The 16741-nt window shown below is 42.9% G+C and overlaps 2 protein-coding genes across 5 annotated transcripts; both read right to left on the bottom strand.

Moving 5' to 3' along the window:
* On the bottom strand, nucleotides 1–9579 carry LOC105263508 (transcriptional regulator ATRX). The gene is made up of 7 exons (XM_011299759.1): nucleotides 9297–9579; nucleotides 9149–9206; nucleotides 8937–9049; nucleotides 8660–8800; nucleotides 8035–8168; nucleotides 4190–7495; nucleotides 1–3952 (listed from the first exon to the last, which is right to left on the bottom strand). Exons 1-7 carry the CDS (start codon nucleotides 9297–9299, stop codon nucleotides 286–288), a joined length of 7422 nt encoding a protein of 2473 aa, XP_011298061.1. The 5' UTR covers nucleotides 9300–9579; the 3' UTR covers nucleotides 1–285.
* Nucleotides 9580–9764: 185 nt separating this feature from the next.
* On the bottom strand, nucleotides 9765–15842 carry DCTN1-p150 (dynactin subunit 1). 4 transcript variants are annotated; one of them, XM_011299753.1, is made up of 8 exons: nucleotides 15628–15842; nucleotides 15373–15527; nucleotides 15275–15307; nucleotides 14608–14752; nucleotides 14247–14309; nucleotides 13558–13695; nucleotides 13350–13487; nucleotides 9765–13285 (listed from the first exon to the last, which is right to left on the bottom strand). In XM_011299753.1, exons 1-8 carry the CDS (start codon nucleotides 15793–15795, stop codon nucleotides 10241–10243), a joined length of 3885 nt encoding a protein of 1294 aa, XP_011298055.1. In that variant the 5' UTR covers nucleotides 15796–15842; the 3' UTR covers nucleotides 9765–10240. The 4 variants fall into 4 exon arrangements, with proteins under 4 accessions (XP_011298055.1, XP_011298058.1, XP_011298057.1 ...); XM_011299756.1 differs by lacking the exon at nucleotides 14247–14309; XM_011299755.1 differs by lacking the exon at nucleotides 15275–15307.
* Between the last annotated feature and the right edge of the window lie 899 nt (nucleotides 15843–16741).

Below are 16741 nucleotides of genomic sequence, written 5' to 3'. Positions count from 1 at the left end.
TTATTACAATTAAACCGCAATAAATGTAAATAGAAAAAAAAACCTATGATAATAGATAATCGACTGCTTACAAAAAAAATTTCTGATTCCTACACTTTTTGTTTTCACGTCTGTTTGAGTCGAAGAAAAAAAAAACAATTGTTACTCGCTATAATCCTTTCTCACAACTGGAAAACTATTGGTGTTGTGTTTCAATTGAGGGATATTTAATCAGGGTTGAGGGAATTCGTCCATTACCTCTTCTTTTGAAGATTAGGGATTCTCTCGACAGCGATCTTCTGCGTCTTACTCTTCTTGATACTTTGATGGGTTACCTTGAGCCGATGACGACTGGGCTGCACTTGGAATTATCTCGAGAATATCAGGATTGTCGACAGGATTGGCCCTGCCTTGCAGAGTATTGGATCGCCTAGCAAATGGATTAGGATTCTTTGAACTCCTCTGTGCAGCTCCAGGAACACTCTTGAAATTGCCATGTTGCTGAGCATAAAGTAACTGCCTCTGGTAAGCAGTCTGCTTAGCCTGCTGATGATGCCTGGTGTACGCCTCCTGAGCCAGCTGATTAGCCAGAGTATTGGTGGGATTGGAATACCCCGCAGTAGCTGCTCCCATTGGGACTTGAGGCACCCTATTGGACATCACCGCCTGATTCTCAACATAATTATACATATTCATGAGTGTCTTAGTGGCTGATATTCTCTGCTGTTCAGGTGTCATTTTAGGAAAGTCCTTCTCATAGAAACTCTGCAGATAATTGAGTTCAAGCTGTGTGGGATTGCCATTGGGGAACGCCCCCATCATCTGTGCATTATAAAGCTGTAGCATCTGCTCCTGATAATTAAATGGAAGATTCATGGTTGGATTGACAGCTGGTCTTCCAGCCTTCTCCTGCTCGTACTCGAGCCAAGCCTGTTTCCTCTCCTCCTCGTCCAACTCTTCATCAGCCTTATTCTCCAGCAGTGAGTCATGCTCATGGAAATTAACGACGATATCCTTGTGCTTAGAGAATATCTCAGCTAGCAGTCTGTCCTTGGGGCAACCAATGGTCTCCCGTGTATCTGGTGGTATATCCAGTTTGTACAACTCAGCTAGATCTGAGTTTGTGTAGTGCCTCTCGATCTGCTGCTCATCCACAACTCGACAGGATAAAGATAATTTTGTCACCTGTCTGTTGTATATCTTCTCCTCCATGGTCCCAGCGGCCAGAAGTCTGTACACATAGCAGGGCTTCTTCTGGCCAAACCTGTATATCCTGAAGATACTCTGAACATCGTGAGATGGATTCCAACTGGCGTCAAAAATAACAACTCTGTTGGCAGCTGTCAAATTAATACCGAGACCACCAGCTCTCGTTGATATCAGGAATAATCTTGCTCTCGTGTTGCTTGGCCTGTTGAATTGCTTGCACCAGAGGCTCCTGTTCTCTGTGTTGGTTTGACCATCGAGCCTGAAGTAGTCGAGTCCGAGGGACCAGCTGCCAGTGTGTCCATCGATCAACTCCGAGGAATTGCCCTGCTGTGTCTCGTCGTCAATCACTGAGAGAAATCTCTCGATCAAAGTGAGAGAATAAAGGGACTGAGAGAATACGAGAACTTTGTCCCCGATATTCTCACTCTCCTTCAGGATCTCGAAGAGAATTCTCAATTTACCTGATATCCTCAGATCCTCGAAATGCTCTTCCTCAACGAATTGTGTCCACCACTCTTGCTCCTGCTGAGGCTCTTGCACCTCCGCTGTCACCAACTCCTCGATATCAGCATTGGCTCTTGTATGTTTTTTAACAGGGACGTCACTTTTCTTGCTCTTGGAACTACTCGTTGAGGCAATGCTGGTGTCACTCTTGCTGCTGTCCTCGTCACTCCCATCGTCTATAAAATCCTTGAGAGAGCCTTCAGAATCACTTGCCTCACGCATCTTCTTCTCAGCAGTCTTATCAGCATTCAGTTTGATTGCTATTGGATGTGTCCAAATACGTTGAAGTGCCTGGAAATCGGCGAATAACGATCCACCGGCTCCCTTGTGCCTCCTCGCCAAGTTATCGATGTAATATTGATATAACTTCACCTGGATCTCCGACAATTTAACAAAAATCACGTACTCTTGTTTGGGAGGTAAAAATGGCGTAAGTACTGAGTAATCAAAACGCTGAACACTGCCCTCCAACATCTTGTGAAGCACGTGAGCCCTCTTCTTCATCAACTTGACGTCGTACTCAGTGGAATCGTCAAACTGGCCATTCTGTATAGGATTGACGAATCTGTTCAAAAATTCCTTCTTGGTACCTAGTAAATTTGGCTTGACAAACTGTACCATGCAGTGATACTCTGTTAGATTATTCTGCAGGGGAGTTCCAGTTAGGACAATTCTCCTGAGCGTTTTAATTTTGCTCATGGCTTTGCTGATGGCTGTGGTCTCGCTCTTCAGCAAGTGTCCCTCATCACAGATAACTAAATCAGGTCCAGGCGCCACGAGGCACTGAAGGAAGGCCTCCCCCATTTTTTTGTTGATCTTCTTGACGGGGTTAGAGAGATTCCTGTACATCTCGTATCCCAGGATCATGACACCACCAGTCTTCTGCCATCGTCCAAGCTGGAATCTTCTGTCAGTATTCAGTTTGAACCTTGTCAACTCATAAACCTCGACATCATCCCCATCATTCACTTCATTCAACCAGATTTTGAACTCATTTACCCAATTCAATACTGTGCTCAGAGGGCAAACAACTAGAACAGTTCGAACTCCAGTCTTCTCACTGTTCACCAAAAGGGTATGAGTCAGGGTGACAACCTGGAAGGATTTTCCAAGGCCCATGCAGTGAGCTAGAATGCAGCCAGAGCCTGAAGTGGAATTCGCACGTTCCAGGGACTCGAAGCAGGCGTCCCACATGAATTTAATCCCCTGCGCCTGATGAGGCTTGAGCCTCTTCACCAATGCCTCGTGGACACTGAGAAGCTCCTCCTTCGAGTCCTCGTCAAAATCCAGAATCAGCTTGTCGACTTTCTCCTCACCAGCCAGTCTCGCCTCGTACAACTCATTGTACAATTTCTGACGTTCAGCCATTCTCTTCAATCTCTCCTCCTCCTGCTTGGCAGCCTGCTTCGTATCGTCCGCAACTTTCGTGTCCTTGATGACTTTCCTAATGTTTTTTCTGCCAGACTTTGTGGGAGAGCCCTGAGAGGTGTTGATCTCCTCGATGTCACTGTCACTGTCTGTCCCAGCTGTTCTCACTCGACGTCTCTTCGGCTTAACGCGACTATTCGTCGCTGATGAGTCATTGGAGTCCGAGGAGTCATTCATCTTCTTCAATCTTCTTTTTCCCTTTTTCTCCGATTTCACCGACTTGACAGAATCACTTGAGGGCTCCTCGTCCGTTAACTGAATATCCGAATCTGAGTTCAATCTACGTCTCCTTACTCTCTTCTTCTTCTTCGTCTCGTCCTCGAGATCAGAATCGTCTGAGTCTTTCTGGGATAATTTTTTTACCTTTTTATCGAATTTCTGGGACTGTTCCTCCTCATCAGACGATGACAGCTTCATCGTCAAGAGTTTGCTCTTCTTCCAGTCAGCTTTCGTGCTCCTGGAGGATGTACTCTCGTCAACGGACTTCTTCGACTTGACCTTCTTGTTGTCACTTTCCGCTGACTCCTCGTCCGAGGATAGCACCACTGGTTTGTCCTCATCCGACGTATCCAGAAGAGCATTCTTCGCTAGCACCTCTACGTTGTCCTGGAGATCACCAGATGCCTGGGATTTTTCACCTGCATCAACTTCCTCCTCACTACTGGTACCTGTCTCCATATGCTCACCATTCACGTTGAGATGATCAGCGAGGGTCTCAGAGTCTTTAGACGTCTTCTTCCTCGCTCTCGATGTCGACGTAGCATCGGATGTCTCTGAAATATTCCCTTTGTCTCGTTTGCGGGTCTTCTCAAGGCCATCTAGAGTCGTCAGACTGAAACGTAAAACGCCAATTGCTTTGGTTACGATTTTTTCAGGACGACATCATTTCCACCCACCACAAATATGAATAACCCTGAGGGAATTTAGGATAATCAGGAGCTCGCAAAGCGAAAATTTGTGGACAATAATAATTCGCTTTATTCAGTCCAACTGAATTTTATTAGTAATTAGCGATGAATGAAGAATGATACAAGCAGAAAATAATGTAAAATGAAAAATTAATTAGTACCTTCTGAGAGCTTTGTCTTCAAGATATTCTTTAGATTTTTTCAAAGCCCTCGCATGCCGCCTGAGAATAACATTCGAGAGCCTGTTTACCACCACCGAGCACCCCAGTTTGAGCTTTTCGTCGTTTTTGAAGAATTCCGATTTCTTCATATCGAGTTTTCGTCTCTTGACCCGTGGGGACGAGAACATACTGTCTGAATCATGATGGCTGGAATCCACTGGCCTCGTCAACAGTCGTTTCTTCTTCACAGAACCCTCATTTTCATCTGACGATGAATTCAAAAGGTATTTCTTGGCATTTTCCTCAAGATCTTTTGATCCAGATGAGGCAGATTTTTGTGATTTGCCTTTAAGATATGGGGCAGCAGCTTCAGTACCAGAATCAGATTCCCCTGTTTTTTTCATCTCTGTTCTGTCTCTGGTTTTATCAGGTCGTTCCGCAGAGCTGTAATTTCCAGACTCCACTAGACTCCCTGAATTGACATCTACTGAGGAGCAGTCCGAGTCCAAAAGTGCCTCCTTCGCCCTCTCCTCCATTCCCTGAGAGACAGGACCATCTGATGCTTTATCAGAACTTATCTCTGGCACGAGGGGAGAGTCGTTGGTGGTCTCCTCGATATGGGACACCTCCGGCTCGGATATCTCGACTGTTCGATCCATCTCTACCTCGTCTGAAGATGAAGTCATGAGGGCCTTCTTTGCTCTCTCCTCGGCATCGGTGTCCCGTTTGTCCTCGGATTTCTCGGATTCGTCGAGAGCACCGGTTTCATCAATACTTGACAACGAGTCAATCGTACGTGATGATTTTTTCAGTATCTCCTCGTTTACAGAAGCCTCCGACGACGATCCTTTTTTCGTGGACTCATCAACAGATTCATTAAACGAGTCATCGGATGACGACTGTAAGAGATATTGTTTAGCGTGTTGCTCATCAGAAACGTCTTTGGGTGGCGTATTCTTTGAGTCCTCCACAAGTTGATCTTGGATTATTGTCTCAGCGTTTGAAATATTTGAATGCTGTGAAAGTTCTGCAGCTGAATCTTTGCTGTTGTCGCGTTTAACTGTCAATTGAGTACTGCACACCTCATCATTTGCTGTCATGAATGAACCGTCTGAATTCTCCTGTGAATTGTTCGTTTGATGGTCAGTATTAGAAGCCTCAAAAGACAATGGCTGTTCCGTAGCCGATTCCTCGGGTAATTCTATCGAGTCATGTGAAGACGAAAGAGATCGCTTCCGCTTTTTCTTTTTACTATGTGTATCTGGAGATGAGTCCTCTTGCTGAATGGAGCTTTTAGATTTCTTTGACTTGGTATTTTTAGCTGGTGACTCTACAATCGACTGCAGACTGTTGTCTTCCTCGATAGAAGGGCCTGCCTGGTCTGTGGATTTATCACTGGAGTTTGCGGTTATTTCTTCTTGATTTTCAGAGGAATCAGATTCGAGAAGAGCTTCTCTGGCCCTCGCCTCGGAGGATCTCGACTCGATTCCATCGTCAATTTTTTCATCTTCTGATTGATTGAGGTTTGAAGAAACTAGATTAGATTTTTTATTTTTCTTTTTGGTTGATTTCATAAGTCGTTGGTCGTCGGCAGAAGAGTCCTGAGACTTATTCTTTCTCTCGTCTGAGGAAGAACCTGAGTTTTTGATCGATGAAGAATTCTTCCTCCTTTTCTTCATCTCTGATTTACTCTTCTTTTTTCCCTCTGATGATCTCGGCGATGCTGTATTGGCTCTCATCTTGGAACTGGCATCATCATCAGAATCACCGCTGGACGATAGAATCCTGTTTTTTTTCTTCTCACTCTCCTTGAAATTCTTCTCTTCACCCTTCACATTCTTTTCTTCACTCCCACTGTCAGAGAGTGGTAAATGCTCTAGCGATTCCTTGCGGGAGTTCTCTTTTTTCTCCCTCGACTTCCTTGACTTTTTACTGCTCTTGGGACCTGGGGAGGAAATCTCATCATTCGAGGATGCCACTTCCCTCTCTTTTGACTTTCGCTCCGTTTTTATCTTTCCTTGCTCTTTGGCCTCACACTCAAAATCAGCAAATATGTCCTCAGAGGACCCCCTAGAGTTCACTTTCTCGGCACCCCTGGCTTCAGCTCCATCCACAACCTCTGGGCTACGCGACAATCTAGCCGATGAAGATTCAGGACTCTCAATATCACCTGTGCCAATCTCCTCACGAACTGGCGAGAGAATTTTATCTGTGCTTCTGCTAGGATGCGTCTCGTCCTGACTAAATATCTCAGCAATCTCACATTCGGAGACGTCAGGAGTCTTCTCCACCGAAGACGCCTGGCCCTTACTCCTGACATTGTCTTCATCCTCCTCATCTGAAGACGGAATAACGTTACTCGACTTGACTTGCTTCCTCGTGCGAAGAGTATCAAAACCACTGCGTAATGGAGAATCCGAGTCATCGATCCCATTGGCGCTAATGAAGATATTCTTAACTTTGTATTTTTTACACCAGCTATCAAACCTGTCAACCAGAGCGTGTTCATTATTATTGATCTTCTTGGTGAAGGCTGAAGCAGTGGTTTTGCACTCGGCGATCCACTTGGTGGCCTCCGCCGGTCTGATCATCTCCTTCTGGGAATACTGACGTTGAAGGGATTCAGCAACATGTATCATCTTCTTGGATGTGGACTTGAGGTTATTAATGAAGTCCTGGATGGAGTTTTTAAGCGAGAACATTTGTTGCTTTGTGAGAATTGTCCCCTCAGGGCTGCCAGGCTCATCAGGGGGGTGGGTGAAATCTTTTTCACCGATAGAGAGTCTCTGCAGGGGTACGTAGCTCTCTCTGATGAGTTTTGTCTGTGTAAACTCCTTCCCAGAACTCGAGTCTGAATTCTGTCGCTTTACCTTCTGACATGACTGGGTGATACCCTTGGTTGAGCCCTTTCTCGAGTCCGAGGACGCTCCTCTGGTTCTTCTGACGGGTTCGGTCGTCGAGAGCTTGCTGTGACGACCCGACGACTCTGGACTCGAACTCCTCTCCACTGAACTCCTCTCTGACGATGGCTTTCGTTTCGAAGTCGTTGACGTTTTCAGTTTGAATGATTTTTTGGATTTTTTCACTGATACTATCTCCAAATTATCATCACTATCTTCAATCTGATTCACCGTTGTTTTCGATGCATTTCTGGTTGGCCTCCTCGTTGGAGCATCTGATGACGGCTTTGTCACTGACTTTCGTAATACTCTGGGTCTCTTTTCAGAGGCCATCTTGGCTTTTATATTATCAAGGTAGTCTTCATCGGAGGATTCTTCACGTACCGTTTTTTTTTTCTTCTTCCTTCTGAAACACAAGTTTCCCAGTCCAAAAAATTTCACTCTTCCATGGGATTTTTTTACTTGCATGCATGTTTCAGAATTCTTCTCTCTTTTTTTTTATTTTCATTTATTGGTACGGTTTTATGGTTTTGAGGCCGTTTATTCGGGGCTCGATCTTTTCTCATTGGAGGTATCATTGAATTTTCAAACTTCTTTTTCAACACTTTTTATCACTTCGGTGGGCTCTCTATTGGGGACTCGATGAGGTGGTGGATAGTTAATTATTGCCTTTTTAAATTTTATTTTAAATTTGTGTGCAACAGAAAACATGCTTGTTATATCAGCAATCTCGTGAATTCTACGGGAGACTTGCGGTTTTAAAATAGTTTGTAATGCTACTGGGATATGTTAAAAATAGGGGAGATGGTAAAAAGAAAAAAAAAAGAAATTTGAAATTTCAATGTTTGCTTTTTTTTATATTGATTTTTTTTGCATTCCGTAAACACCGATACTAATGAAATAAAAAAATAGAAGAGGCTCGAGAGGAGGGAGTGATGAATTTACCTGGGGGATGCTGATAGGAGGGTGTCGCAGATTCCTCGTGCCTGCCACAGGGGATTCGTCATGCAGACGAAGCACTTCCAGTTGGGGGTGTCTGCCAGCAAGAGAGCACTTGATGCATTTCTCTTGATGCAATTCTGAACACAAGAGCATTTGATGCTTGAAAAATAATTGAATCTCCGATCAATTATTTACGAATATCTGAGAAATGAAAATGGAAAGACTTTTTTTCCGGAGGAGAATGAAATATCGCTTTCTTGTAAAAATGTCCAGACACTAGTCCATCAATTAATCGTCAATACTATTAACTATTCATACTCCAAATAATATAATAATAATGGTCATGATTAATTAATCCTAATATAATTATTGCCATTTTGTAAATTTCCTCTAAAGTGAGACGACTCGAATTTATTATTTATAGTAATTATCGGATTATTCCGAAAATTTTCGATTTCAGGGGGAAACTATGGGGAACTTTTTTATAGCTGATTAAATTTCCGATGAAAAATAGCTTTTGATACTTTTTTCCAAAATCAATCGCTTCGGAGATAAATTCATGTTTATCAATACTTTGATATTTGATTTATTTTACTGTATGATTTCGGAAGGTTGGTGTTTGTATTACCTTACAAAACGAGTAGGGACAGCCTTTCACAGGACATGGAAAGAGAGTTTGACAATTATCAGATCCACACATCAAACATCTCCTCTTCCAGGCTTTGGCAGAGACTTTAGACTTGAAGGAACGAAAGGAATCACTGCATGCCTGAAGAGTCACAAAAAATATATTCGAATTAAAAAATTATCAATTAATATGAAAGCTAGTGGCGGAACTGCCTGGGATTAATTCCCGAATTGATTCCTTCGTGGACAAAAATTGCATCCATATTTCCATAACTCACTTGACACTGCAGAATTCCCAAAAACGGATGTGAATAGAAGGTATCAGCTTCGAAACTGATAGTATTTCCACATGACGAGCAGAAGAGATCACCTCTCCTCACCGATGTGATACCTAGAACCACAGACAACGAAAAGAACATGAAGAATTGAAGCTCGAAGAATCCAAATAAATATTGAAGAAAAAAAGAAAATATTTTCATCGTGGAATTACCGTTGTAGTATTTCGCCCGATAGGCAGATTCCTCATTAGAGACTGTCGCCTCAGGCATCTGAAAACACGAAGAAATGTCATGAATTCCCCTCAATTACCTCAATCAAGGATTATTTTCATTATTTCAACGACTATTTATAATCATTACCATTGTGTCGGGTAGTCGCCACAGCCCGCCAGATTTCTCGACTCGATTTCCCTCTCAATTGCGCGGTATCTTGGTTGAAATGAATCGATAACTTTTTTTCAAACGTTAGAGTGAATAAATAATGCGCCTTCTTGTTCACTAATTATGAGATCTCAGGTTGCAGTTAAATTCGCTGACTTGGTGATGTGTTTTAGAACAACCTTGGTGATTTCGCTTGCCTCTTTTTTTTCACTCCAACAACCGCCATGATTGCTTGGAAACGGCGATTGCAGCGCTTCATTTTTTTCCGATTTTTTAAAACTAACGCGATCCAGGATGCTAAAACCGCTGTTGATATGAAATTCCCGTTCTCAACTGCATGTGCGAATGTTTTATGCGAATGATAATTGAGTGTCGATAATCCTTTAGTAAAAAAAACATGGACTGGAAAGTGTCATGGCGAAGAGTATGTAAAAAGTGTCATGAGCTGAAGGATGCGCACTCATGTGAATGTTCATGACGATGAGGTTCGCGAATTTGAGTCGATTCCTGGAAAAGTTCAAAGAACGAAACAGAACGAATCCCATGAATTGAATCATATATCTTCATTTTTATTTTCATTATCATTTTCCTTCCCATTGAATTAAATACATCCTCCATTAAAGTTCATTGGAACGATCTTAAAACATTAAAAAAATGGACTAAAGATTATCGACGAATCCTTCTGCAATAAATACATGATCCCTTATTAGTATCAATATCCGAAAAGTTTATCTTAAAATACTTTAATGTTAAGCATCACTGGTTTTTTGTTCAACTACAATACAATGTGCCAACAGCAAAGTGGTGAAACGTAACAGAATGCATCCGCAATCCTCAAAAAAATTCTCGAAATGCAGAATATAAAAAAATGTCTGACCATCAGAGTTTTCTCATTACAATTCCCCACTTGACTGCGAATTTCCTCAATAACAGAGAAGAGAATGAACTTTGCGTAATTCCTCAGTGCCAACATTGAGATTGTGTGCAACAGACTGTCCCTGAAAGGGAATATAAATTTTAGCAGCCAGAAGGCAGTCCCTCTCCTTCATGGCAGCAGCCATTTCCCTGCTGGGAAAAACCGCAAAATTGGCAGGAGCTCTTGCCCCCATTGTTCTACATACCGCAGCCTCCCTGACTTCATTACTGAGTTCCTCAGCCCTCTCCATTAAATTTTTCATAGTAATCTGCCTCTTAACGAGATCATAAGCAGGCGAAGCCTTCTCCAGGACTGGAGGCTCCTTATCAACTTTAATCCTACTCAAATCAGGAACAACTGGATAAACCAGAGCATGCTGAACGTCCTTGAGGAGCTGAAGACGTTTCCGCTGGAGTTTTTGAATTTTGGGATCACTCTTGACGGGGGGAACCACTGGAAGTGGTTCAAGAGCCTCGAATTTGTTCCTGAGGGACTCGGAGAGGAGTTTCTGCTTGACTCTACTCTCATTGCTGAGTGCCTCCTTCAGAGCTGCTATCTCCTGGACAAGTAATTTATTATCATAACCGATTGGACTCGAAGAGATACTCTCCGAGGACACATTCATCGATTCCTCTGTTCCAGACGGTATCCCAGCCACTGGAGTCGTCACTTTCTTCCCAATGGATTTCAATTTTTCCTTCAACTGCCCCTTCTCAGACTCCAAACTGTCAATATCAGTCTGCAGATGATCCATCGTTTCCTCGAACTCCTTCTCTTTTCGTTTCAACTGGTTCTGCGCCTCGTCGAGCTTTCTCTTCAATTTATCGATATTCATTTCGTGGTCGTGCTGCTGTGTGGCTAACTTCTTCTCAGCAAGCTCCTTCCTCAATACCATTTCCGAGAGCTCCTCCTGCTTCTCCCGAAGTGCCAATCTCGCCTCCCTGATATCCACGTCCCTCGTCTCGAGCTTTCTGCCGAGTATTTTCGTCTCCTCGGATTCTTTTCTGACGACTTGAGCTCTCAATTGAATCGGCGATACAATTTCAGCACTCAGGTCTGCTATATGGGCTGCATTGCCTGCAATTGCCAGTTCATTCTCACACTCTGCCATTTTCTGGGCGAGATTCGTTGCAATTTGGTGAATAATTGTGAGACTGGCTTTGATGGTGGTCACTGGACCAAGATCATCGGTGTCGTAGATCCTCTCAGTGGACATGGCAGCCATCTCCTTGAGTTTATCAGCACTGAGTCCAGTCTCTAGGTCTCCATTAGCGATAATGGTCTGAAGGGCTGTCTTCAGTAGATCCTGGAGACTCTTTGTCACTTTGACTGCGTTCTGATAGCAGTTGGCAAACTGCTCGGGCCAATCTTTATCGAGGCCGAGATTCATTCCAGTGGCACTCGTGTTCATGTGGTCCCTGGGGACCCTGCGTCGTGCTGAATTGAGATTATTCTGAATCACCTCGCCTGTGGTCTCGATGTGCTGACAGAGTAGTGCAATATCTCCACCCTCGCCTTCCAAAAGAGCCTTAACAGATGATGCCTCTGTGACAATTGCATTGCAGAGACTTCCAAGGGTTCGCGTTCCATTGATGATCATTCTTGCTTGGTTAGTCAGGGTGCTGTCACCAAACATCACTGAGAACATGTTCGAGAAATAGGTGCAGCACTTCTCAATGCTATCCATCGGGACATTCTCGTCTAGCTGATCCTTTTTAGCAAGTTGAATTAAGAAATCCAAGGATTTTTCCTGGGCTGCCATTTCAGGATAGGCTGCACCAACCTTGAGGAGAGTCTCTGGCGAACAGATGTTCAGACTCGATTCGAAACATCCGAGAGACGTCTGGAGGGCATACATGTGTCCACAGAGACGATTTCTATACGCGTACTGAGCTACTGAATGACCCTTGAGTAATCCTGCCTTGTCGACCTTATCTATTGCACTGTATTTGTCCCTCACTTGAGAAATTATTATCTCTGTCTTCTGAATCATTCTGGGGATGAGTAAAAGTGTCATAATGGCGTCGTGATCGTTTCCTCGAGTGAGGAAGGCTGGTGGCATGAATGAGATGAGATATTTCACGTGATTTCTGGCTTCCTCGACGTCAAGACGTCTCAACTCGAGGTCGACAGCTTTTGTTTGGGCTCGCGACTCGGCGAATGTCTTCTGGAAATCGAGGATCTCGGCCAGCTGTTGCTCAGCTCCACCTGACTGAGAGGACTCTGTCGATTGCACTCGATTTTGGAGCTGGAGGCATTGCTCCTGGAGTTGCATTGTTAGTTCTCTGAATTTGGTGATTGTCATTTCACGATCTGCCAGAGTTTCCAGGGCTGCGTCCTTGTGGCGTTGGGCATCCCTCGATGCTGCCAAAGCCATATCCAATTCCTCTCGCAATTCCAATTCAAGTTCCTTCGAGGACTCTGCTAATTGGTCCGACATGTCTTGGAGTTGCTCGAGATCGGAGACTGCCTCCTCCAGCTGGGCCACACGTTCCTCGAGGGCCATTTTCCTCTCCCCCAGCATCTCTACCATCTCCTCAGCCCCCAGAGCTGCATCCACCTGCTCCTGTAAATCTGCTATCTGATGCTCCATCTCCTCAACTCTTGCTGATAATTTCTCTTTAGTTCTCCCTAACTCGAGAATCTCTGATTTCTTCTGATCCAAATCCTTTTGCAGCTTCTGAAATTCGTGTTTCTCGTGGGCTGACAAGTCTCGCATTTTTACGAGAGTCTCTCGGAGACGAGTGTTCTGTTGCTCCAGTTGTTTCACCTCGAAACTCGATGGGGCTCCGGAGGCAACAGCTCCGCCTGCTCGCTCGGACATCTCTGTTCGAAGAATTTCAAGGTCCAGGGTCTTCTCTTCGAGCTTTTCCTTTAACTGTTCCAGTTCGATTTGCAGAGTCTCTGCTTTCTCCTCTGCCATCTCCTTATCGAGAGTTGCCATTTCCACTGTCTCTGACAGATCGGCCATCTCCTCCTGGTAAACATTCTTCGCGGTCTGGGCCTCACGAGCTTCTTGACGAGCACGCTGTAGCTCTCGTTGAAGACTCGCCTGGAAAAATAAATATCGATATTTCAGACGTCACCTTCAACGAAAATATCATTCTTCAACCCACTTGACTCTCCATAACTTTGGATTTGAACTCCAGCAGCTGCTCAAACTGGAGTTTTGTCTTTTCGAAATCCTTCATTCTCTCCTTGTCCTGCATCCTCTTAACTCGGAGTGTTTCCACTTTTTCGGTTAAATCCGTGACCTGTTTAGCATAGAACGAGTATCAACCATAAAAATAATTGAGCTGAAATTATTATTGCGAGAATTAATACCTGTGACTTCAGATTTTCATTCTCCTGAACTAGCTGAAGATGACTGAGCTTCTCCTCCATATTGGAGGCACTGGACAAAGAGCCTGCCATGACCTGTCCAGGTACGAAGTGTGGCTTCAAGGTTTCCACAAAACCCGTCTATTTTTTCAAAATAAAACAGCAATAAATAAAGCGAATAAAACTTGTTAGTTCATCAGATACGACAGGGTGTCCCTTCAATCAATGGCTTCATCATTTTTCCAGCTTCCATCGAAGGAACACCGAACTAGTCTTAAGCATTAGATGATTAGTGTGGAGTTGTCAAGGTATCGAGTGAAACAATTAGTCATTAATGACAGTCATCAACCAGAAAGAAATGATGAAAGAGTAAATCCACCAAAAATATTAAATAATACAAAATAATAAATATTCCAGTTAGTCCACAATATCTACAAAAGGATCCATCAACAGAAAATACTTAGTCATAAAAAACATGAGAATGGAGAATGTCGAGAGGAAATCAGGAAAGTGTTAGTTATGAAGTCTGTGATAAAAATTTACAAAATAAATTCAACAATGATCGAGTTCGATGAGTTAATTAGTAAATCAAATCTCGAGGGTGAAAAATAATCACTGGAGGTAATAAATAATTAATAGCAATGACAATTAGGTTTAAGTAACTGTAGTAAACATTAATGATAATTAATTACATTATTGCGATCGTCTTGAGCCTTTGGCCTTTTGCCGGTAGGCGAGCTCGTGCTAGGGGACTTCTGAAACACGTACGTGTATAGAAACATTCAATCCCACATTTAACAATCAGAGATTAACCGTCCAGGAATCAAGGTATAACTCAAAGAAACCAAGAACACATTTCCTAGATTTTTAATCCTAATATCTCTGATTCTCAGTAAATAAATTACTTTAAAAAATCATCTCCTAGTTGTTAATATCATAATAATCTCTTGTCACGTCCACAGTCCATAGTCTAAGGTACTTAACATACAGAACAGAACAAGGTGCATAAGGGAAATAAAAAGGAATGTGTGAATTTATGATTGTGGAATTTACCTCGACGAATGACGCTCGTTTTACACTAGTGGGGACTGGAATTCCAGATTCACTGGCATCTTTTCTGTCGTGAATTGAGCCCGAGAGGTTCTCGATGCTCTGAGTGCTTAACTGGGTTCGACTGCCCGCCAATGACAGCCTTGAACTGCAAAATAATTAAATTTATCAATCGATTCTCTCGGACGTCAGGTTCAATATCGAAACGAGTGCAATTCGGTTGTGCGTGAAGCCCTGGTGATGAGTTGTGGGATCATGTATGGGTTTTTTTTCTGTTATGAGACATTGAGCGGGTGATCACAGATGTTGGTCCTTACCCAGAGAGCTTCTCACTGTGTTGACGACTAGCTTGGGCAGGAGAGATTTTTCTCCTAACGCTTAAAACGAGCCAGCATGCATGGGGAAACATCATTATTGGGAGTTTTATTTTTTATTGAGAGAGCAATAGAATTCTTTTTTAAAAGAATTTCCCTGAGAAGGGGGACAAGGGAATTTATAGGAGAAACTACTCTGGAGTTTAAAATTATTGGCATAAAATCAATTGCAGCACTGCTGCTGAAATAATTTTTATTGAGGGGGAAAATTGTCAAAATAATTCGTGTGTATTAAACCCAGTCATTAATGAACAAAAATTTTCTATTCTCCAAGCACGAGACTGTAAGGAACTTACGCGGTGGGCTCGTTCCTCCTGCGGATGTTTGTGCTAGCATGAAAGTACAGAGTTGAGTTGATTTTAATGAGATAATAAATTAATTTCACGTGAATTACCTGTTGAGTCGACTTCGTGCCCTGGCAGCCCCATCGTCAGGGGTGGTGGCAATACTTCCAGCTGATCCTGGACTGGTTGGATCCTGCCTATTACCTGCACTGTCGAGAAGTACCACCTGGGTTTGACGAACGAACATTCCATGATTCTCTGCACACTAAAGGATCAACGAATAAATGAGAAAATCGTTTGAAATCGGTGTGGAATATTTCTGACCTAAAAAAAATCCATCAACGGCGATCTGTCAAATCTCTAACCTGAAAGTACGACTTGTCTTTGATGGTGCCGTTGTTCTTGCCCTTGGGCTCGTCAAGAATAACCCCAATCCATTTACCAGCTGCAAAGGACGGATGTCCTATCCATGCGATCTCACCCTGGCAATCCTTCCCACTGATTTCAACCCTTGCTCCAACTCTCAATGACATGTTTCATCAAGAGAACAACATAAAAGTCCACTGACGGGAACAAGACAGGAAAGACAGGAACAGAGAGGATTGGCTGATGTAGAGGCTCAGTTTTGGGGGTTTGAGTGACCCCAGCTGCATCGTAGTACCGCACCCCATGAGAGGGAGGGCGTCACACGCAATGCTGGGGTGTCCATCAAGTCAACGGGGTGAATTTTATTTTCTGCGGCATGAATACTCTTTATTTTTTATTTGTTTAAGTGAAATTTAGTTGACTGTAGAACGAGCGGGAGGGGGAAGCCACATCTTGTGAAATTTCATTGAAAAAAGTTATTCAATATATTGAAGATATACCACTAATGAAATTATATTTTTAGAATAAGCGCGTTGTCTCAATGGTAACGTGCTTGCCTACCACGCCGACGGCCGGGGTTCGATCCCGCCATCATTCATTTTTTTTTTTATAAATAATTCCATTTTTATCTTTTTTAAACGGCTAATCAATTGAAAGATCGTTTAAAAACTGAATTTTTGAAAATCGAAAAGATATTCAGTGAAATTGACAAATTAACAATTTTTTAAAACGATACTTTTGCAAAATATATACTCCTAATGAAATATAATTATTGTAATAATGCGTTATCCTAGCGGTAACGTGCTCGGCTAGCACGCCGACGGCCAGGGTTCAATCCTGCCAACATTCATTTTTTTTTTTTAAATAATTCCTATTTTTTGTTTTGTAAATGGCTAATCAATCGAAATATTGCTTAAAAACTGAATAGCTCTTCGATTATCATGTTCCCCTGATACTTTTTCAAAAATTTCGAATTTTTCACCTTCAGTGAAAATTTCAGTGAATAGCTCTTCGATTGTCATGTTCTCCTGATACTTTGACAAAAATTTCGAATTTTTCACCTTCAGTGAAAATTTCAGTGAATAGCTCTTCGATTGTCATGTTCTCCTAATA

This window comes from Fopius arisanus, unplaced genomic scaffold (genome assembly GCF_000806365.1).
Source record: "Fopius arisanus strain USDA-PBARC FA_bdor unplaced genomic scaffold, ASM80636v1 scaffold00015, whole genome shotgun sequence".
In the NCBI taxonomy this organism is placed as follows: domain Eukaryota; kingdom Metazoa; phylum Arthropoda; class Insecta; order Hymenoptera; family Braconidae; genus Fopius; species Fopius arisanus.
This window is presented reverse-complemented; position numbering and strand designations above follow the sequence as displayed.